This window comes from Cavia porcellus, unplaced genomic scaffold (genome assembly GCF_034190915.1).
Source record: "Cavia porcellus strain 051 isolate PalLab524CR breed Dunkin Hartley unplaced genomic scaffold, mCavPor4.1 scaffold_28, whole genome shotgun sequence".
Classification (NCBI taxonomy): domain Eukaryota; kingdom Metazoa; phylum Chordata; class Mammalia; order Rodentia; family Caviidae; genus Cavia; species Cavia porcellus.
The window spans coordinates 46,260,329-46,283,366 of record NW_026947511.1 but is presented as its reverse complement, the minus strand read 5'-3'; the positions used below and the strand labels follow the sequence as shown (position 1 = coordinate 46,283,366).

Below are 23,038 nucleotides of genomic sequence, written 5' to 3'. Positions count from 1 at the left end.
AACAGGCATTAAAGAGTTTATTGTCAATTTGGTAAATACCGCCTCAAGAAGCTGATGAGCAGTGGATTTTTCTTTAGATGTATCTATGTCACCCACGTCACTGGCAAGCAGTTGTCTTGGGTCGCTTTTAAGGAGGCCAGGCTTGGTTTAGGGAGAGGCGAAACTGTGGAACTGCGTTGTGTAGCCCGTGGTGTCAACTTGTTTTGTGCATGGTGAATGCAACAAGCAGGAACCCTGTGGGGATAACACAGAAGCATCTCCTCCTCCCCAGGTCAGCAGGGGCGCCCGGGCCCTGCCAGCCTGGGACTGGGGGCGTTTTGAAAGAAATGGAACCAACATAGCCAAAGAGACTTAAAGAGAAACAGTAGGGGACAGCAAAAGGGAGAAGTCAGTTTTGCTAAGTGGTAAAACAGTTTTAGTGCGATAAATTCGAGGGAATGTGTGTATGTGAGTACATCCTGGAGAGATAAGACATGAATTAGCATTGATAATGGGAAATACAGTACCACCAGGCGAGCGGGGAAAATGTAACCGTTTGATAATAAGTATCTTGTCGCTCTGGATGGCACCAAGAGCCGCTGTGGGCAGAGGGGCTGGGTGAAAGATGAGTGGGAAGAGCGGGCACTGGATCCACCGTCACTGTGGTGCGTGTGTGAGCTGTGCCTGAAGGGCCTGTCATAGAGAAAGGGAATCAGCAATCATGAATTTTTTGCAAAACTTGTACTAAGTTATGCTCAGGGAACACATGGCCCACCTTCTTAAGGAAAAAAAGCAGTTTTGCCTTATGCTTTTGTTGTGCTTTAGACAAGGAATTTTCCATGACTTACCCGGGGATTTTTCAAAGCAAATGAAGTCGACACATCGTGGGGGCCATGTCCTACCCCGGGAACACAGCGAAGGCAAGTCACACTCCACAGCAGACGTCTCTGCTGTTGAGTCCCTGTTTGGACGCCAGATGTTGGGATTCTGCAAGCAAAGGGAAAATAAAGGGTCACACACACCAAGGGTCAGCAAAATGGCTGTTGCCTGGCCAGTATAAGCAAGCAGCTTTTATTGAGATAAAGAACAAAGAAACTCATGTTGTGCATGCTCAGATTATATAACTAGCTTGTTCTTTGTCTTTATAGGACCTCTTGTTTTTACCTTGGTGGGGGGAATGTTTTTCTTTCTTTTTTTGTCTTTTTCCTTTTTATCAGTACCGGGGATCGAACTCACAACTGCCTGCTTGCAAGGCAGGCGCTTATGCCACTGAGCTAAATCCCCAGCCCCTAAGATAAATTGTTTTCTTTTTTTTTGTCTTTTTCCTTTTTATCGGGGGGGGGGGTGTTTTAAGCCCTGTACTTTTTACCAAAATACTGTCAACCAAATATATCCAAGACCAAATAGAGTCAATGTCAACCAAATATATCCAAGACCAAATAGAGTCAATGGAAGGTCTCCACATTCTCCTGGCTGCTAATTAAGCCGATGTGCATCCTGAATCTGCAGACAGTGTGAGGCTACAATCTCAGACGAAACTGGCCTCCTAGTCCTTTCCCATTTCCTGTGTCTGTATTCACAACCTACTGCTTTTGGGGTTGCTGGTACAAGAACAAAGGACAGAACGGTGGGCTGTGATGTGGCTCAGTGGTACAATGCTTGCCTAGGGTGGCTAAGGCCATGGGTTTCATCAGAACGAAACAAAAAAGTGAAAAGCAAGACAGAATTTTACCTTTATATTTAAATGCTTCATTTCCCCTTTTTCATCTGCTCAGGCCTCTGTTGGTAAGAGGGAAGCAGGTCACAGGCAACAAGCACAGAAACACGGGAGCCCAGAGCGGCAGGCGGACCGGCCACCCCAATGTCTGTGACTCTAGGACCTGCAATTTTGATCTGCATCTACAGCCATCTGCAATGACAAACTCATTTCCTGAAGTCTGAAGCTAGTGGGGTCCGGTGGCAGAGGGACCCTGCCTATTCTCTGCCCTTCTGTGTCCTGTTGAACAGAGTGAGGATGCAGCATTTGGAACCCAAGGAACCGTCTTTGGCTAAGACTTGGTAACTAAGGATGGTGTTAGCAGCACAGACTCCCTGATGAAATACCTGCCGTGCACCACTGAGCTCCATGCCCAGCCCTTTTCATTTTTTCATTTTGAGAAAGGGTCAAGTTGCCTAGGCTGAGTTCCAACTTGTGATCCATCCGCTTCATCTTCCCAAGTAGAAACCACTGTGGCCCACTGAGTGAAAGTGACATATCACTTTGGGTTTTCTCACAAACAAATGAAACGAAAGCAGATTGATTTAAAAAAAAAATGGATTTAAAAGATGGATGGAGCCGGGTGCAGTGGTGCCCTTATCGAAGAGGATCACTGAGGAGCTTGCCTTGCTAGGGAAACTTTCAGGGGCTGTTCTCAGTGCTGGGGAGAGCAGGAACTGCAGACCAAACAAAGCCTTATCCTAAAGGGAAAGGGAGGAACACCCAGTACCAATCTTGGACGACATGTCATGAAGAAAAGTAAAGCGGATGGGCTAGGGATAGAAAGTGCCAGTTAGGGACACTTTTATTCTGGAAAGGGTTAGGGAAAGCCTGGCTGTCTGCTTTCTTGGCCGAGGGACCAGCAGGTACACAGACCCTGAACTGGGAGTTGACTCGTATTGGAGGAATGGCAAGGGGAGACCGGTGTAGCTGAAAACATGGCCAGAACTCTCCATAGTGACAGATATGTTCATTACCTTGACGGCAGTGATGATTTCATATTGTGGCAGATAAGACCCACCCAGCCAGTCTACTTCAATAGCCCAGGTGGCAGTTCCTGTCTCAGGTCCAGTTGCTTCTGTGTCTCGGGGCTGGTCACAGATGCTGGGCATGGTGGCACATGCCTGTAATCCCAGCACTCAGGAGGCTAAAGCAGAAGGATTACTGTGAGTTTGAGGCCAGCCTTGACTGCAAAGTGAGCTCAGGGCCAGCCTGAACTGCACAGTGAAACCCTGTCTCAAAAAGAAAAAGAAAAAAAGGCCTCGTTACTTTGACGCATAGCCAGTCACTGTGATGATTACTCTAAGAACCAATCAAAGCCTGGGCGTATTGTTGCACACCTGTAATTCCAGCACTTGGGAGGCTGAGGCAGGAGGGTCGCTGTGAGAGTTAGAGGCCAGCCTGGGCTACAAAGTGAGCCCAAGTCCAGCCTGAACTGCATAGTGAGACCCTGTGTCAAAAAGAACCAACCAGGGGCTGGGGATTTAGCTCAGCGGTATAAGCGCCTGCCTTGCAAGTGTGAGGTTGTGAGCTCGATTCCTGGTACTAATAAAAACAAAAAAGACAACAACAACAACAACAAAAGAACCAATCAAAGCCAAGTACTATACTCTTATACCTGCTCCTTTGCAACCCCATTAAAACTTCCCTCCCTGGGCCTTTGAGGCCTGACATTTTACAATTTTTTTTTTTTTTTTTTTTTTTTTTTTTTTTTTTTTGCTACTTGGAATCAAACTCAGGACCTTGTGCTTGCCAGGCAGGTGCTTGTGCTACTGAGCTGTATCCCTGTCCTAAGGCCTGACATTTTGAGGGACAATTGATTCCCTGTCAGCGCGTATCCCATGTTAAAGAGATCTACCTCCAAATCCTGGGTGCCATTTTGGTATTTCAGATGCTGTTTTAATACCATTCATACGTATGTGTGTGTGCTGTAATATAACTCATACATACGTGTGTGTGTGTGTGTGTGTGTGTGTGCTAAGACCTCAGAAACTGGAACTGTGACGGCCCAGACCTGTAAACCCCAGTTGCTGAGGAGGCTGAGACAGGAGGGTTACAAGTTTGGCTCTTTATGAGCAATTTAGCGAGAAGCTGTCTGAACAAACAAACAAATAATAAAGCTGAGCGATCAGGTGTGGTATTGCACACCTTTAATGCCAACACTCAGGAGGCCGAGGCAGGAGAATTGCAGAGAATTCAGGGAGCCCCTGTCTCAAACCCCCACCAAAAAATAAAGGCTGAGGATGCAGCTCAGTGCTCCCTTGGTTCAACTCCCAGTACCACAGGGGAATAAAAAATTTTAAAAGTTGTATATTTTATGCATTTTATATATGTGTACTTTACTGAATGTTATTTATATCTCAGTAATGCTGTTTAAAACAGATGTTTTTTTGAGACAAGGTTTTGCTATGTAGCCTAGGTTGGCCTCAAACTCACAGCAGTCCTCCTGCCTCAGCCTCTCGAGTGCTGGGATTATAGGTGTGTACCACCATGTCTGGACCTTAAATATATTTTAAAAAATCATAGTCACCACAAACTAGAAACCAGTTCTAAGAATCCTTGAAGATTAGGGCTGGAGTATTAGCTCAGTGGAATAAGCGCCTGCCTGGCAAACATGAGGTCATGAGTTCCATCCCCGGTACAAATAAATAAATAAATAAATAAATAAATAAATAAATAAATGGCTAGCAGAAAACTGGGTGTGGTGTGTGTCATACATCTGTAATTCCTCTACTTGGGAGGCTGAGGCAGGAGTATTGTTGCAAGTTTAAAACCAGCCTGGGCTTCCAAGAGAGCTTGAGGCTAGCCTGAACTTCATAGCAAGACCCTGTCTCAAAAAGACCAAAAAAAAAAAAAAGAATCCTTGAAGATTAATATGTCTTTGCTGTTCAACCCTGTCATTGGTTTTTTTTTTTTTTTTTGCGGTATTGGGAATTGAACTCACAACCCCTCGCTTAGCCAGGCAGGCATTTATGCCACTGAGCTAAATCCTCAGCCCAACCCTGTTGTTCTTGACTCTTGCTATAAGATTACCTTGCCTTGGTGCCAGGGATTTAGCTCAGCGGCCCAAGCACTTGCCTGGTGAGTGTGAGGTTGTGAGTATAATCCCACCAAAAAACAAACAAAGACAAACCAAAGATTATCTGTGCTTGTTTGCACAGACTTACTTTCTTGGGACATCCTGTATGCCCTCTTTGCTCCAGACTTACTACAGTATAAGCTGGTGAATGGACTAATGAGACAGCAGTTAACATACATCTCAAGACCAGTGCACTGCTAACTGTGTTGCATGCCTATAATCCCAGCTCTGTAGGAGGCCGAGGCAGGAGGATTACAAATTTAAGCCCAGTGACTTGTTTCAAAATAAAGAAAACAAGATCTGTGATGTGGCTCTGTGCAAAGGCCTAGACACTGAAAATGAAAAAATGCTGAGTGAAAAAGGTTGAATGAAAGACATGTGACTGAAGCTGGACCTGATGGTGTGTGCTGTAACCCCAGCCTTTGGGAGGCTGAGGCAGGAGGACAGCATCGAGTTCAAGGCAGCCAGGGATACACAAAGTAAGTTTAAGGCAATTCTGAACCATGAAGTGACACAGGGTCAAAAAAACCTCAAGAAAGAAAGAAGTGTGACTGAAGGTACAGCATGAGTGAGACCTTTGTGTGTGGCATGATAACGGCAGTGATTACACAAGTCTACACAAGACAGAATGACATGGAACTACTTACCAAAGTGAATGTCCTGGTTCTTCTACTGTACTGTGGTTACATGAGATGTAACTATGGAGGAAACCAGGTGAAACCTACACCAGACCTTTCTACATTATCTTCATAACTTCCTGTGGATCTATAATTATTCTATCACTTTTATTTTTTTTAATTTTTTTTTTTTTTGGTCTTTTTCCTTTTTATCGGTACCGGGGATCGAACTCACGACTGCCTGCTCGCAAGCCAGGCGCTTATGCCGCTGAGCTAAATCCCCAGCCCCTATTTTTTTTAATTTTAATTTTTGTTACCCGGGATCAAACTCACAACCTTGCACTTGCCAAGCAAGGTGCTTGTGCTGCTGAGTTAAATCCCTGGCTAATTTTTTTTTTTTTTTTTTAATCGGTACCAAGGATCGAACTCACAACCACGCACTTGCAAGGCAGGCGCTTATGCCACTGAACTAAATTCCCAGCCCCCTCCCCCCGGCTAATTATTCTAAAATAAAAAGTTTAGGAAGTCAGGTGTGATGGTTCATGCCTCTAATCCCAGCACTCGGGAGGCTGAGGCAGGAAGATCATTGCAAATTTGAGACCAGCCTGGGCTACAAAGTGAGCTCAAAACCGGCCTGAACTGCATAGTGAGACCCTGTCTTAAAAAGGCAAAAAATAAAAATAAAAAGTTAAAGAAATGTCCAGACTTTGGAGGAGATAGGATAGATGTGCTTTCCTAGTTCCACTACTGGGCACAACGGAAGCTTCCAACATGCCTGTATCACTGACTCCCACCTCTCACACAGACAGACAAGGCAGACAGACGGATGGATGGACAAAAGAAGTTTAAGAAGACTGGGAGGGAGGAGGAAGAAGGCAAACCTGTTAGGAACTCAGGCCCTAAGGACGACGTGGTGGGTTCTCAGGGTGGGTGTGGGCGGCCTGCTAGCCCTAACTTGGAACTGAAGCAGCTGCCATCCAAAACATACTGGTGGGCAGAGACAAAGCGCATGCGCCAGAAAAGCCCGGTCGGCACGACCAGAGGACCAGGGAAGCTGCGTTGTTAGCAAGAGAACTCAGACCAGAAGTGCTGTGCAACTCAGACCAGCGAAGGCTGAGCGGGGAGGTTTGATTTCCGCCTCACTGGCGCTGTCAGAAGTGCCCCAAATCCTGCCTGATCCGGGATTAGAGAAGCTCATTCAAGGAGCTGAGATTATCCTTCCCTTCCAGGACGCAGGCACGGCCACCTCCTGACCACGGTACCAACAGAGGAGGTATTGTCAGGGCTTCCATCGCTGCCCAGGAACCCATGCCAGTGAAGGCCCCCGGGGGTGGCGTGGGGGCAGTAACGAAGCACACTGCCCTTTCCGGCCGGGGTCTATTCCTGAAAGTCTGACTGGGAGCCAGAACTCCTCCCTGTCCCCTGCAGCAACGAGGAAACCCTAGCCTGGGTGTCTAAGGAGGCAGAGTGATCTGGGATTTTGCCTGTTTCCCTAGCAGGAGGAACAAGAGGTCCGCACCTTCTGCCTGACCAGTGTGAGAAAGCGTCCACAAAACCCAGAGTTTAAAGAAGAGCCAGGTGTCAGAACAGGGTGCAAGAACTCCCAGATTTCACCTCAACATCATTGTCACACCAGGAGTTAGCAAGATCTTCATGTAAAAAAAAAAAAAAAGATATCAGCACAAAGCCATTGTGAAAATGCTCAATTATGAACATAGTGGAAGCAAACAGACCTCCGCAGAGTCACATGTGGTAGTGCACACCTATAATCCCAGCTCTCTGGGAGGCTGAGGCAGAAGGATGGAAAGTTGGAGCCCAACCTGGTCAGTTAAGTGACTTAGTAAGAAACTGTATCAAATGAAAAACGAAAACAGGGGGGTTGGAGATTTAGCTCAGCGGCATAAGCGCCTGCCTTGCAAGCAGGCAGTCGTGAGTTCGATCCCTGGTGCGGATAAAAACGAAAAAGACAAAAAACAAAACAACAACAACAACAAACAAACAAACAACAAAAAAAAAAAAAAACGGAAAACAGGGCTGGGGACGCAGTTCTATGCGAATCCCCAGTGTGTCAAGCAAAGAAAAAAAGTTTTAGAATGTAAGTGGAAAAACTTGAAAATCCACTGTGAATTGTGGAAACTGAAAAAGACAGATAATTAAAAACAAAAATTAGGGGCTGAGATTTAGTTCAGCTGCATAAGTACCTGCCTTGCAAGCAGGTGGTCGTGAGTTCGATCCCCGGTACCGATAAAAAAAGAAACAAACAAACAAAAACACATTTCAAGGCCGGTCTGAAAGCATAACAAAAGGAACTGGTTAGAGCTGGACCCAGAACAACGTTCCCAAGTTACCAGAGACAGAAATCTACACAGTCCAGAAGCTGAAGCTGGTACAGCAGTGCACAGTAACCCCAGCAGGCTGCAGGCAAGGACACTGCACATTCAAACCCAGCCTGGGCAGTTTAAGGACACAGTGAGACCTTGTGGTAAATGAAACTTTAAAAAGGGCTGGGGATGTAGCTCGGTGAGAAGGCCCTGGGTTCTTCAATAAGGATAAACGCAAAAGAAATTCTCACTTCCTAGTCAAACTTCTGGAAACTATAGTTACATGTACATACTTGCATACAAACGTACATGCACACATAAGCAACCAAGCAGCCACAAAGAAAGACCACCTTATCTATTGGGGAAAGCAGGCTGAAGGACAGCAGGTTTCTTATCAGAAATCATGAAGGTTGAGAGCCGGGCACTGTGGCTCACGCCTGTAATCCCAGCACTCGGGAGGCTGAGACAGGAGGATTAAGCAATCCTTGAGCCCAGCCTGGGCTACACAGTGAGTTTATTGCCAGCCTGACCTACATGGTGAGACCCTGTTTCAAAAAATCAAACCCAACCCAACCCAACCAAAACAAAGTTAAGAACGCAAACCCCGACGAGCCCCTATCAGAATGGCTACACTACACTCAGTGGTAGCAGTAGCTGCTGAAATTACACAAACAACTGTACTCGTACTGCTTGTGGGAGTGACAGTTACTGGCTATAGCCGGGCAGATTTTAAATAAACACTCAGCCACCAGACAACCCGGTTATTGCACTCCTGGGCACTTATCCTGACAAAACGAATACTTATGTTTGCACAAATACCTGAAAACAAATACTTAAAGCAAGCTTTATTTTTTATTTTTTTTTTAATAAATAATCATCTTTAATTTTCCTTTTCTTTTTTTGGTACCGGGGATCGAACTCAGAACCTTGTGCTTGCCAAGCAGGCACTGATGCTGCTGAGCTAAACCCCCAGCAAAGCAAGCTTTATTTATCATAAAACGCTGGAAACAACCCAGAAGTCCTCCAACCGGTTAATAAATGGGCGAACTTAGTACATCCAGTACCACAGAATGTGACTCAGCACTGAAGAGAACACTGATATGCTTAACTACTGAGATGAAACTTCCGAGGATTGTGCTGATTAAAAAGTAATCAAATCCCTGGGCAGGGGGTGTAGCTCAGTGTTAGGGTATTTGCTTAATATGCAGGAGGTGTTGGTTTCAGTCTGTAACGCTGAAGGGGAAAAAAAAAAAAGCCTAATCTCAGGAGGTTACCTGCTACAGGATTTCACGTTCATTTTCCTCTGTAAAAGACCTGAGCTCATCTTGTTGCCCACGCTGCCCTCAAATTCCTGACTCAACTGGTCATCCTTCCTAGTCCTTCTGAGCAGCTGGAACTGTAGGAATGTACCACTATACCAGATATGTACACGCATGCGTGCACACAGTATCTTGAAATGACAATATTATACAGAAGATTATTTGCTGCTGGAGATGAAGGTGGGGTGGCTCTAAGAGGGCAACATGGGCCCGGCACGGTGACACAGGCCTGTAATCCCAGCACTCAGAAAACCAAGGCAGGAGTATCACTGTGAGTTCAGGGCCAGCTTGGGCTACGAAGTGAGTTCAAGACCAGCCTAAACTGCAAAGCGGAACCTTCATCGTAATATTGTGCTGCAGTTTTATAAAATGTTAGCGTTGGAGGGACTTGGATAAGGGATACAGGAAGGTCACTACATTATTTCTTACAACTGTATGTTAATGTAGAATTGTCTCTAAATAAAATGGGCAGGCTACTGCTTAAGTGGTGGTGGAATGGTTGCCCAGCAAACAGGAGGTCCTGTTTTGATCCCTAGCGCCACAAAAAAACAAAAGTATAAAAAAGCATGGATTGGCTCCTGATCCATTTTGTCTTGGATCTTCAGCGTGGCAAGGAAAGATAACATTTTAACACTGTTGGTGAGAATGTGGACCCTGCTGTGGTCATATTTTTGTAGAGCGTGAGTTTTCTTTTCAACCAACAAAAACAACTCATTCATCGGGCGTGATGACTCATTGGTGAGGATGCCTTAAGCATGAGGTCCGTATTGTTTTACATAGGTGGTATCAGATATCAGTCTGATTCTCTGCTTGGGGTGGTCAAGGAAAAACAGCCCGAAATGGAAGAAGTTGAGGGTCCTAGGGATGAGAGCTGAATTGGGAATATTCAGTAATGGCCAATAATCCTGGCAAAAAACTTCTTCTAGGTCCCTATTGGTCCCTGGTATGGGGACAAGTGGCAGAGGGACAAATAATGATGTCATGTACAGCCCTGCTAAAGGGGACTGGATAGCAGAGCACCCCAGCCAAGGATTATTGCTTCCTTTCTAGGTGGTTCCTGGGGGACTTCCCGGAAAAACCGAGCAGACTGTGAGTAAGACACAGAAGCACAGATATTCATGAAGTTGATTTTTTAAAATTTGGCGGTGACTGACCCCAGGGCTTCACACATCTAGGGAGAGGCTCTGTCACTGAGTTCTCCTCTCCTCAGTCCTTTTTAAATTTTATTTTTATTTACTTATTTTTTTGGTACTGGGGGTCAAACCCATGAGCTCATGCTTGCCAGGTAGGCGCTTATGCGGCTGAGCTAAATCCCCAGACCCTAAATGTTATTTTTGAAAATAAATTTCTTTTGTTAATTTGTTGAGTTTCCTAGGCTGCCCCTGAGCTGTAGATCCTCCTGCTCCTCCTCCAGGGTATCTATTATAGTGGTGTTTTAAAAATGGATATAGTTGGCCATGCTTAAACTGTTTCTGGAACCAGGTAATGGTGGTTTTGCAGGAAGGGACCTGAATGGCTGACAGACAATTGAGGAAGGGAGACCCAGACCTCGAAAGCCCCTTGGTGCCTGTGGTACCATGGATGTGTACAACATGTTGACAGGAACGGATATATTTAAAGTTAGCTGCTGACCAGCTTCCCGCAAGCCTGCCTCCACAGGGTTTTTTTTTTCCTTCTTTTTGAGTTTTGGCTTGGAGGCCTATGGTCTAGATGAGCACCTCCTGCTCATCTTTGCCACTGGGCCTAGCAGTGTCCCTGGTACACGGGTTCCATTTTGTGTGGACGAACCAGAATGGAAACGCACTGGGCTGGAGGTCAGAACACGGGTTCTGGTTGTGAGTCTCAAGGAGGAGGTAACCAGCCAGGGGTGGCGGTACATGTCTGTGATCCCAGTGTTCCGGAGGCCGAGCAGGAGGATGGCTGCCAGTTTGAGGCCAGCCTGGGCTGCATAGTGAGTTCAAGGAGAGCCTGAGTGGGGTGGAGGGAAGCTCTTTCACCTATTTCTCTAGATTTAGTTTCCTTAGTTGTAAAATGATGATCTTCAAAGTCCTTGGTAATTTAAACAATTTACTGCCTCATTTTCTTCTCATTTGGCAGGGGATGTTCTGCGCCCTCTATGCCTGCCATTCTTTATTTTACCGGGTCTTGCTATGTACCCCAAGCTGACCTTGAACTAGTGCGATCCTCCTGCCTCTGCTCTCCAGAACCAAGCCCTTCGTAGAGGACCACAGAGGCCTGTTTGCATCTCTCTGGCACTGGCCTGACAGGTCCTTGACGCCTTTTTCCTCTCTCCAACCTCATTCCTAGCTGAGTCGGTGCTCACAGTCACTGAGTGAATTTGTGAGACACGTGGACTAGCAGTGGACTATGCCATCCGAGAGCTGCAGAACTGTCTAGAGAATTGCTGCCCCAAACTAGACACCTGCTGTCTCCCGATGAGTCCTCCAAGGCGACGTCTGGAGCCAACCTCAGAGCGGTTTGGAGGTGAAGCGTCTGGTACGTAGCAGGCAGCACCGCAGACGCGGATTGAGGGACGTGGCTCGCTCACTCCTGTACTCCGTCCCTGACCACGCCCACAATGACGCAAACAACATGTCCCGCCCATAAAAGTTCCGCCCCCTCCCGCGCGCGTCTTGTGGCCCGCGCGCGCTCCCGCTCCTCAGCGAGCGCCTGGCAGGCGGGCGGGCGGGCGGCGCGCGGTGTCCGCGTCGCTGGGCCCGGTGGCTGCGGCGCCGCGCGGGGGGGTGGGAGCGTGGCGGGTCCCCGCGCGCCGGGGCAGCGGCGACAGAGCGCCATGGCGGCGGCTGTGTCGGCGGCGCCCAGTAGTCGCGCCGCGGGGAGGTGAGAGGCCGCCTCGTCTCCGCACTGAGAAGGCTCGGGCCGCCCCGCCGCCTTCCGCGCGGGCCGCGGCTCCGGCATGGCTGGGATCATTAAGAAGCAGATCCTGAAACACCTGTCCCGGTGAGAGCGCCCGCGCCCGCGCCCGCTCCGGGCTCCTCCCGACCGACCCCTCCGTCCTCCTCCGAGGGCTGCGCGCCGGGCCCGCCTCAGCTCGACCCGGGCCGCCTTCCCGCCCGTCCGCCGGGTGGCCCGGGCCGTTGTCCCCGCTCGGGTCCCGTCGCCCGGGGCCCGTGCGGACCCCGTCCCGGCCTGCTCGCCCTCGAGCGGGCCACCTCGGAGCCAGTCACCGCGCGCTCGCGCACCGCCTGCCCCTCAGAGGCCCCGATGGCGCCCACCCCCCTTCTCGTCTCCGCCGGCTCCCTCGTGCGCCCCGGGCTCGGGGCCCGCGGCCCTCCTCGCCCAGAGCCCGTCCCCGCCAGCCGTGCAGCCCGCCCTCCCGTTTGCGGCGCGGACCCTGGCTTTCTCCTGCCCTGCGCCTCCCAGCTCCTTCCCTGCTTCCGTCTGACCCTGTTGCATCACCCTTGCAAAGATGTGAGCCCCGCTACCGGGGCTTCCAGAGCCGTTCCGCCGAGCTCCTTCTCCATCTGCTTCTTTTCTCGTTCTACAGATTAACTGGAGAAAGGTCAGGAGAGTTGAGGATAAAGTTTCAGCAACCTTGCCTTTAAGAAGAGGAGGAGGGTTTTCTGACGGCCTGTGAGAAGTGCAGTGCCACCGACCTCCACTTGTGCTTTGCTGCCTTTGTGAAGCGCTATAAGGTCGCTTAGTAGTTTGCAGCTGTAGCTATAGCTGTAGCCGTAGCCGACTGCTGGCCCCTGTGTTATGATCATAGGTTGTCAGGCTGACGGCAGAAATCGAGACTGGCCACCACTAGGAAGGCTGAGGCAGGAGGATCATTGTGCATGGCATAGAGAGACACTGTCTCAAAAAAGAGAGAGAAAAAAAATCGAGACTGGCTTTGCCCTTAGTTTCTACTTCTTATTCCAGAGTGGAGTTGGTGTGATCAATAGGCAGCCTCTGTAGCTCTAGGGATCTAGGGCTTCTTCACAGTGGTCAGCCTTATCAGGAGGTAGCTCCTTATGTGGGTGTGGGCGTGCGCGTGGGTGTGGTTATGTGCAGTCCACGTGGGACACCCAAGCTTGGGACTGATAGTATCTTTCTGCACCTTCTCTTTGCATTTGGTAAGTGGTGTGACAATATTGCTGCCACTGCCTTCCCTTTTCCTGGCTGACACTGTGGCTTATTTACTTTTACTTTGATCTTCAATTTTAATTATCACTTAGATTCAGATACAATATTTGGGTTAATCACTATTTTATAAGCTGGGCGTGGTGGCACATGCTTGTAATCCCAGCACTTTGGGAGACTGAGGCAGGAGAATGGTGAGTTTGAGACCAGCCTGGGCTACATAGTGAGCCCAAGGCCAGCCTGAACTGCATTGGGAGACCCTGTCTCAAAAAGACCAAAAAAAAATCTTAAAAGAAAGATTGGAATGTGGAACTGGAAAGTGCCTCTGTTGTTGTTTTTGCTTTGCTTTGGTTTATTTTGTGCTGGATTTAGTCCTATGCTGTTTCTTCAGCTCCATCAGGGACACCCCCTTCCTCCCGTACAGCCTCCTACTGCAGTTTAGGGACAGTTTTGTTTCTTTTCAGTCAGGATCATTACGGTGTGTCAAGGGCACTGTATGAATGGGGCACGGTGGGTGCTCTGTCTGCCTGAATATGTGCAGTGAGCAGAGAATCTGGCAAAACCTTCTGGTCAGCGTTGCTCTCTGTATTTTTAAATGTGCGCAGTGAAAGTTCAGCAGTGCTTTGGCCCACCCATCCTGTGTCCGGCCCCACCCCTACTGTTTGGCCTGGCCCCTACTTGCTCTACCATTGTAACACTGCAGTGGCAAACATTGCTTGTTTCTTGTGGAGAGGGGGCGTGTTTGAGACAGGGTCTCACCATGTAGCTCAGGCTGGCCTTAAACTCACTGTGTTGTACAAGGTGGCCTGGAACTCATGGAGATCCTCCTGCTTCAGCCCCCTAAGTGCTGCTTGGATTACAGGGGTGCAACATCATACTGGGCTATATGCATTGTTTCTTTCTTTTTTTTCCACATTGTTTCTTCTTCTTCTTTTTTTTTTTTTGGTGTGTACTGCTGAGCATATTATCCCTGGCCCTACACATTCTTTCTTTAAAGTGACATCCTTCAGATACTTGGTGGCCTTTCAGATATGCATATCCTTGGTAGCCTGGGCAGTTTCACAGGTTTTCTGAATGTGATCACAAGAATTTGAGCCTCTCAATCTGCATGATTTTGTGGGATCAAGAGAATAGTGAGTCAGCCAGGCATGGTGTGGTAAGCCTGTAATTCCAGCACAGCGAGGATAGGGCAGGAGGATTGCCTGATTTTTGAGGCCAGCTTTGGCTGCATAGTGAATTGAAGGCCAGACTGAACCGCATAGCAAGATGCTGTCTCAAAAAACCAAAACAATAAAAAGAAAGCAGTGAACCATTTGTACAGGACTCTTTAGGTTACTTACAGGAAGAGAAAGAAGCTGGAGACTGCCTTTGGACCCTTTACTGGGAATAACCGAATACAGTCTTTTCAGGTGGTGTTAATCTGGGTGTTTTGTATAAAGATTCAAAACAGACAAAGAATAACTGCAGAAAAACTATTAATTTGGACAGACATAGAATTTTAGGCTTAGAGATGACTTATTCCCTCCTCCCCTTCGCTCAGAAATGGAATCTTGCTGTAGAGCCCAGGCTGGCATTGAATTTGTGACCTTTTTGCCTCAGCTTCCCAAGTGCTGGGACTACAGCCCTGTGCCACCACACCTGGCCCAAATATATTGATTGTTAAAAGGAAAATAGTTGTAAAGCATTCATTTGTTTTTGCAGCACTAGGGGTTGAACCAGGGATTTTTGCATTGCTGGGCAAGTGATCTACCAATAAGCTATATCCCAATCCCTATAGATGAACTCTCTTCTCATTATATCTTCTTCTTTTGTTGAGAGAGGGTCTCACTATGTTGCCCAGGCTGGCCTCGAACTCCTGGGTTCAAGGACCGTCTACTCTGAGCTCTTTCTGATTTACTTCTTCTTTAAAATGGGGGTAATAAGATGGGTGTGGTGGCACTTGTCTGTGATCCTAGCACTCCAGAGGCTGAGTCAGGAAGTTGAACAGGAAGACTGTCATGAGTTCAAGGCCAGCCTGAACTGCATAGGGAGACCCTGTCTCAAAAACCAAAGGAAAAAACAATGTGGGGGATAATACTAGTATCTACTTCAGGTTATTGTGAGGTGATGTAAAGACTTAGCACTATGCCTTAGGGTACATAGTAAATAGTAGGACATGAGCTGTGTTTGTAAGGTTTTTGGAGGGAGAGTTATGGACAACTAAAGCACATGCCTGAAATCCCCTCTCCCCACTTGAAGTGTGTAGTTGTCTCTAATGTAGAGCAACCTCTCATTTATTTATTTACGTATTTATTTACTTACTTTTGAGGTACTGAAGATTGAACCCAAGGCCTCGCACATGCTAGGCAAGTGCTGTACTACTGAGTGGTAACCCCCAGCTCTAACCCTTCATTTTCTAGCAGAGGAAACAGGCGCAGAGAGGATAGCGACTTCTGAGCTGTATGGGAAGGTGAGGTAGCGGGTCAGTCAGTGCCCGGCCGCCTAGTGCTGGAACGTTTCCCCTGGGGTACACACATTCTTCACACCCTCTGTGAACACAGTATTTTAATGAAGAATTCGGGCTGTGTATGTTGGTACATTTAGTAAGTCCTTGGAGAACAAGGTGTCTTTTTTAGGTGAAGTAGGAACAGTATGACGGACACGGGTCATTTCTGATGTTCTTTCCTTTGAGCTGGGGACTGAGGAGGAGAAGAGGTCATGCTACAGCTGCACTTGCAGGGTTCTGGAGAGTGGAGGTGCCCTGGCTAGGAAAGGCCGAACTCCTGGGACCTTTGTGTTTGTTTAGCTTGGGATAGCAGCCAAGTGTGACACTTTGTGTCTGTATGGCTTCAAACCCCACACCTTCCTCTTACCCTCAGCCTCTTCAGCCTGAGGAGGATCTGTAGCGCTGGCTTGCTGAGCCCTATGGGGAAGGTGTAAGTTCCTGTGTTAAGTGAATCCTAGAGGTGTTTGATAATCCTTTGCTGATGATGACATTACCATTAGCTGGAGGGGATGTCTTATCACACAGCCATTCCTTATGTCTAATTTGGGGCGTGAAATTTCAAGTAGTAAAATGGCTTCCTATCAGTAGAGTGTTTGGCTGCAAGATTTGGAGGGAATGATGGTCCAGGTGATTTTTCTCCGTGCTTCTGTGCTTCTTTCAGGCCAGGCTCCCACTACCTAGGCATGGGGGATGCAGCAGAGAAGAAATAGAAATGTCTTTTTTTTTTTTGTCTTTTTCCTTTTTATCGGTACCAGGGATCGAACTCACGACTGCCTTGCGAACAAAGACAATGTAATTATTCAGTTAAAAAACAGCCACAAATGACTTTTCACTAAATCAGATTACTCTTGTTTTAGGTCACCTTACCAGTGGCCTTTCATTGTACAAGGAAGAAGGCATGCGATTGATGGTAAACCAAGCCGAGGGGCTGTGAGGAGCAGCTTTGTGTCTCTGTGTACAGAGCCAGATGAGCCAGGTTCAGTTCCGGCCCTGCCACTTCCCAGCAGGTGACCTTTCTGAGCACTGAGTTTCTTATCTATGAAAGTTATGAATGATGAAGAATTATACATAGCTAGCAGACTGGTTGGAGTATCAGGGGTATTACGGTGTCTGACATCTAAGCAGGTGTTTAATAGAGTGGCCATGTAACATAGTCAGAGAGGTTATGGACACTCCTGCAGTGTGGATGACAGAAAGCTGACTGGCTGTTTTAGAAGCCCATGGGAGGTCTTAATTATTTACTCTAAATGTCTTCAAAAAAGGTACGCCCGAATGACAGATATAGGGATGAAGGGATGATAGGTGTAGTAGGTTTTTTGTTTTGTGTTCTTTTTTTTTTTTTTTTTTTTTTTTTGAATTTTTTAAAAATTTTATTTAAGGAGAAAAAGAAAAAAAGCAGAAAAAAGGCACAAGTTATACAGAATTTCAGAAAAAAAAATAAACAGTAGGAAATCACTAGTTAATGGATTACATATTGTCATCTTAGAAATGTTTGTTCAAGTTACAGAATTAAAGCTTATATAGTGGACATTCAAACAGTGAGACCAAACAGTTCTGTTCAATGATCCAACAAAACTCAGTAATATCATTGTCTATCTTATACACTTACATATACATGCAGTTATATCTTTTAGAGCACTTTCTTTTCCTCTCTTTTGTACAATGACTATTACACATTGTGGGTTTTATTGCTCCCACAATTCTTATTACTTTTTTTGGAAGAGAGTAAAACCAAATGTGACATAACAGAACAGAGTCAGTCAAATCAAAAGGGTAAACATAATAGATAATGTAAAAACATAATACAAGGTGATCAACAATGGTTACCATAATGCCTCTCGATATCTCTAATAGAGTTGCCTATATCATCAGTTATAATAAAATTGAACAAAACAGTAAAGAACGAAACCAACAAAACCAAAACATTGGAGACATTACAGGTCTTTAAAAGTAGATAATAGTCAACCAGAATGGGCGTCATAATGAATTCCACTATCTTCACAGCTGTTGCCTAAACTTTCGAACCTGGTACTATCAAGCAAAACAGAATAGAGGAACATCAGTCAAAACAAGATGGTGAGAGCAATATAGGGCTTCAAATCAAGTTAATAGTAAATCAAAGTGGGTTACTATAATATATCCTACTATTTTTTTATTTTTCCCTTAATTAAAAGGATAAAAATAAAAAAGTAAATAATAAAATGGAGTTGAGATAAAAGAGGGTATAACAACAAAACAGCGCAGATCAAAACATAACCATTTAAGCAAAATAGTGTGTTACCACAAGATAATCCCGACATAAAAGTAGTTACCATATTGTCTCTTTCCTTGAAATCTTTGAGTATAACTTCGTATACTGTAGCATCAAATATATCAAAACAATGTAAAACCATTCAAGAGAATGACAGTATTACAGGGTATTTAGAATCAACTAACAGAAAATGAACAATGGTTTCTGTATAATCTCCTTGTCTATAAAAGTTTTTGTTTATACTATCACATATAATAAAATCTAATAAGATACAACATGTTAAGACCAATGGAGACAGAAGAACAAAAGCTTGATGAGACTTCAAAACAAGATGATACTAAATCAGCATTACCTATTATGACGTCGTTTTCTCCAAAATAGCTGTTCCTATCATCCAATCTTCTCTGCCTCATTTTTGTTGAGCTCTTTTTCTGTTATTAGTTGTCAGTTTGTCTTCTTCATTTTGTTTTCTGCTCCATTCATTGTGGCCTCTCTGCCACTATTTCTGGATTCTTTGTATTTTTCTTTTTTAGAATATCCTGCAGTATTCTCTGTAGAGTTGAATTGGTGGTTGCATATTCCCCTAGTTTCTCTTTATCCTGGAAGCACCTTGTTTTTCCATCAATTTCCAGGGATAGTTGTGCAGGATATATCAATCTTGGCTGGAGGTTATTATCTTTCAAAGCTTGAATTATTTCGCCTCATGCTCTTCGTGATTTGATGGTTTGTGCCGAGAAGTCTGCTGTAATTCTGATGGGTGTTCCCTTGTAAGTGATCTGTTTCTTGTCTCTGACGGCTTTTAATATTCTGTTCTTATATTGGATTTCTGGTATTTTGATTATTATATGCCTGGGTGTAGCTCTGTTTGGGTTGTAGGTGGCTGGGGTCCTGAATGCTTCATACATCTGAGTATCTTTACCTTTTGCTAAATTAGGAAAATTCTCCTGGATTATTTCTGTGAGTAGCTTTTGTAGTTCATTTGTTTGTGTCCCTACCTCTTCTTTTATGTTCTTAATTCTTAAGTTATAGATCTCTTATCATCTTCTAGTCTTTGTATTATTGCTGTTTGTTCCTTTGTTATTTTTAAGAAGTTTTTCATTTCATGCTCCCATATTACAAATCTGGCCTCCAGTTCAGATAATCTATCCTTAGTTTCTTTCAAGCTGTTATGCCAGCTTTCGATAGAGTTTTTAGTTTCCTGGTAATCTCTTTGAACCTGCTTCACATATTGTACGTGTTCTCTATTTTCTCCATCAAACAATTCTTCCCTCTTTTTCTGTTCTTCCATTCCACCATCTGTTTTTTCTTGGGTGGTGCTTAGCATTTCTCTAACTATTCTGCTTATGTCTAGCTTCAGGTCATTAATAACTTCATTCCTGAACTTGTCTATGAGGCTCTGGAGATAGTGCTTTATGTCTATTGGTGCTGGGTCTGCTATTGCCTGTTTCTCAGGATTGGGGGCTGAGGGGCCTTTCTTGTTGCTCCCTCTTCCCATATTCTTTGTTCCTTATATATGCAAGTGTATATAGGAGGCCCAGCTTCCTTCCCTATTGGCCACAGTCTGAATGAATTGCGCCAGCTAGGTGTTCCCACCCACCGTGGTGCACCAGGGAGTTACGGACCAGGCAGCCTATGCAGCACCCCCCCTCCAGGTCACCTTCAGGCGCTGGGACCTGGGTTGTGCTAGCCTACTGAGTCTCAGCCAGCAGCTTCACGTAAGCTAGGCACTGCTCACCAATCCTGCTTGAGAGGGGGATATGTGACTGAAGTCACCACAGTGCCCTGTTCCAGCAAGTCTGCCCAGTCCCAGAATGTCCTCTGTTGGAGTCTCCTAGACCGTGGAAGACTCCCAGTTTCCTTCACTCACCACAGGTCGATGCACGGCTCCCTGCCCGTCCTGCTCTCAACTCCGTTCGCCGATTCCGGTTCTCAGAGCTTCCGCGCGTCTGTCTCCCTGCCGAGCCAATTCAGACGCTGCAGCGGCGGCAGGAAACCCAAATCACGGCTTCCAATGGCGTGGGCTCCAGCTTCCACACTGAGGCTTTATCTGTTCCTGTTATAGCACCAGGATTGCATTCCCAGTTGGTTTCTCTCAGCCCAGTTCGTTCTTGGGTCAGCAGGGCATATCTCCTCTTGCTTAGGATTCCTCACTCCGCACCATTCCTGGATTCTAAGCTGGGTCTTTCAGAGAGCCTCCGTAGCTGCTGCTATCTGTCCGCCATGTTCTCCCGGAAGTCCCTTGTTTTGTGTTCTTGATTGAAGGTCTTGCTGTGTAGCCCAAATTTGCAGCAAGCCTCAGCCTCCCAAGTGCTGGGATTATAGGAGTGTACCTTGACACCTGGTTTCTGTGTTTTAAAAGCATAAGTATTGGGGCTGGGGATTTAGCTCAGCGGCATAAGCGCCTGCCTTGCAAGCAGGCGGTCGTGAGTTCGATCCCTGGTACTGATAAAAAACGAAAAAAGACCAGAAAAAAAAAGCATAAGTATTAGGTGGAGTCCAGAGTGATTCTAGGACTCTTCAGAGAACAGGAGGCTGTGTGCTCTGCTGTCTCAGATACTGCTCAGGGCCTGTCGTCACTGGCACTCATCTTGCACAGGAGCACACAAGAATTGCAGTCACCTTTGCGATCTGCGAGGCCAGTGGGCAGTGACACCTCCAGGCTCTCCAAGGCACACTGTCTCCCCCGGCCTTGGTGTGGGTTGAAGGACTCGTCCCACCCTCAGGTCCTCTTCCTGTGTACTGGATTTGGTTATATCCCCATTGTTTGCTCCTCATCGTACATGTCTGTTTCCCTCTCTCTCTGTTTTGGTAGTGGGAATCAAACTCAGGACCTTGTCCTTGACAGACCTGTTTCCTGCTCTTGTTGCTCCAGAATAAAGCACTTTTATTTCCTTAGCAAATATTTACTAGCCCTCTGTGTGAATAGGCACCTTTTGAGTCTTAAGCCTCAGTATGTCCCTGTGAGGTAGAGGGTATATGAAGAAGTGAGGCACAGAAAAGTTACAAGTATGTGGTGGAACTGAGATGCAGATGCATTGCTGAGGCCAGAGCTTTGCTCCTTAAACCACTGTGCAGCTGCAGGGCCCCTGGCAGGTGGGCCACAGGAGCTGTCCCTGCCCACTGAGGGACTGGTGCTGCCTAGGGCTCAGCCTCCCGCGCACCCTGATCCTCTGTGAGTCTTCTTTCCATAACGGGTGATCATTTTGATTGGTTTTGGGCGGTATATCAATGGAATCATAAGAGTGTGTATGCTTTTATGTCTGCCTCCTTTTTTATTCCTTTGCCTTACTGAAGATTGAACTCAGGGCCTCTACACTGAACTACATCTTCATCGCTTTCTAAAAATTTTTTAGAATTTTGAGACAGGGCCTCCCTAAATTGTCCAGGCTGGGTTCAAATTTGTGATCCTCCTGTCCTAGTCTCCCTCAGTGCTAGGGTTATAAATGTATGCCATGATGTCTGTCATGTGTCTGACCCCTTTAGTGCAGTATTGTGTTTGTGAGATTAATCTATATTTTGCATCAAGTTGTAGACTCCATTTTCATCATTGAGTAGTATTCCATTATGGGAGTATAACTCAGTTTATTTAGTTCACAGTTTATGGACCTGTAGGTAATTTCCAGTTTAAGAACATTATGAGTAGTACTACAAGGAACATTCTAGAGCTCATGTCCTTTGGTGAACAAATGTATACATATCTGTTCGGAGTATATATAAGCATGGAATTTCTGAGCCAGGCGTGGTGTCGTACACCTATAATCCCAGCACTTAGGAGACTGAGACAGGAGGATTATGCCAGAAAATCAAGTCTGATGCTCTGTTAAGACAAGATATACTCACCCAGCTCACCATGTAGTCAGAACATTAGACTCAGCCTGGACTGACCATGTCAGCTGCAAATTTAGAGCAGTGCTGTGTAACACATAAACATATTCTATCATCAGGACCTGCCCAACTGAGATAAACTAGTCAAGGACACACTTAATTTCAACCCCCCACCCCCACCCCCAGTTTCCTAATTTCTCCTCCGTTTTGTTTTTTTGTTTTTTTTTTTTTTGTACTGGGGATTGAATTTATGACTTTGCACTTGCCAGGCAGGTGCTTGTGCCACTGAGCTAAACCCCCAGCCCCTTCTCCTGCCTTATGATAAACAATTCTTTTTTAAGTAGAACTGCCTAGAACAAATCTGCTTGGCAACATATGACCTGACATAAACTGATTCACTATTGGCTTTGATATTTCCTGCTTGTAAGCCTATAAAAACTAAACCCAAATTGACTTTAGGCTGATGGTTTGGATTTGGTCGCACCAGCCTGCCAGCATAATAAACTGTTGTCTTCCAACTTCCTGGTGCAAAGAGTCTTCCATTTGATTTGATATCAAGTTTCTGTAATAGGATCACTCTGAATTTGAGGCCAGACTGGGCTACATAAGTGAGTTCAAGGTCCACACTGTTGCATAACCAGACCTTGGCTCCAAAAACCAAACCAAACCAAAACAAAACAAAAGGAAACAAAACAAAACAAAACAAAAAAGCACATGTTTAACATTAATAGATGGGACTAATTTTCAAAATTGTTATACCAGTTTATATTTCTAGAACTATGTGAGAGTTTGGTTGCTCCATATCCTTGCTAGAACTTGCTGTTTTTCATTTTAGTCTGAGGGATATTTTCAAATTTTAAAAATTTTAGCTAGGTATGACTGTATATACCTGTAATCCCAGCACTGGGGAGGCGGAAGGGTCACCTTCCTGAGCTCAAGGCCAGCTGAACTACATAGCAAGACTCTGTCCCAAAAAAATAAAACAAAAAGTTATGGACTTTTTTTTCTGTCAATTTAGGTAGTTTGTATGTGTGTGATGCTGGGGATCACACCAAAGGCCTTGTACTTTACCCCAGGGCTCTCTCTTCAGCCCCTCTTCAGTTTTTAAATTTTGATATATCTGAAATTTTAGTCACAGGCAGATGTCAGAACCTTAAAAACATAGTCTTTAATGTTTTTTTTAAGGAATAATGTTCCAATTATGCAATGAATATAGTATTTTTTAAACCATTATTGCATAAGATTTGTTACTTTAAATGGGCGTAGAACCAAGCCTGCTGTCAAAATAAGTCATAGGGGCTGGGGATTTAGCTCAGCGGC

General features: G+C 45.8%; 1 protein-coding gene and 1 long non-coding RNA gene across 6 annotated transcripts in view; one reads left to right on the top strand and one right to left on the bottom strand.

Annotated features, from left to right (window-relative positions):
- Nucleotides 1–12,604, bottom strand: LOC134473721 (uncharacterized). 3 transcript variants are annotated; one of them, XR_010044127.1, is made up of 5 exons: nucleotides 12,492–12,604; nucleotides 2,713–2,882; nucleotides 1,712–1,758; nucleotides 828–966; nucleotides 1–672 (listed from the first exon to the last, which is right to left on the bottom strand). It is a non-coding gene; the product is annotated as an uncharacterized LOC134473721 (long non-coding RNA). The 3 variants fall into 3 exon arrangements; XR_010044128.1 differs by having other exon boundaries at nucleotides 1–234; nucleotides 12,492–12,602; XR_010044129.1 differs by lacking the exon at nucleotides 12,492–12,604 and adding an exon at nucleotides 6,313–11,739.
- The window catches only part of Bltp3a (bridge-like lipid transfer protein family member 3A), a 77,760-nt gene continuing 66,556 nt past the window's right edge, over nucleotides 11,835–23,038 (top strand). For 2 of the 3 annotated variants that reach the window (XM_063239027.1, XM_063239026.1), the window contains exon 1: nucleotides 12,597–12,727. Coding sequence is in view for 1 of the 3 variants with exons in the window: in XM_063239025.1 (XP_063095095.1) it covers nucleotides 11,989–12,032 (44 nt within the window). In the remaining 2 variants the exon portion in view is untranslated. Of the gene's footprint in view, nucleotides 12,033–12,596; nucleotides 12,728–23,038 lie in introns of those variants that run through there. The other variant, XM_063239025.1, reaches the window with a different exon arrangement.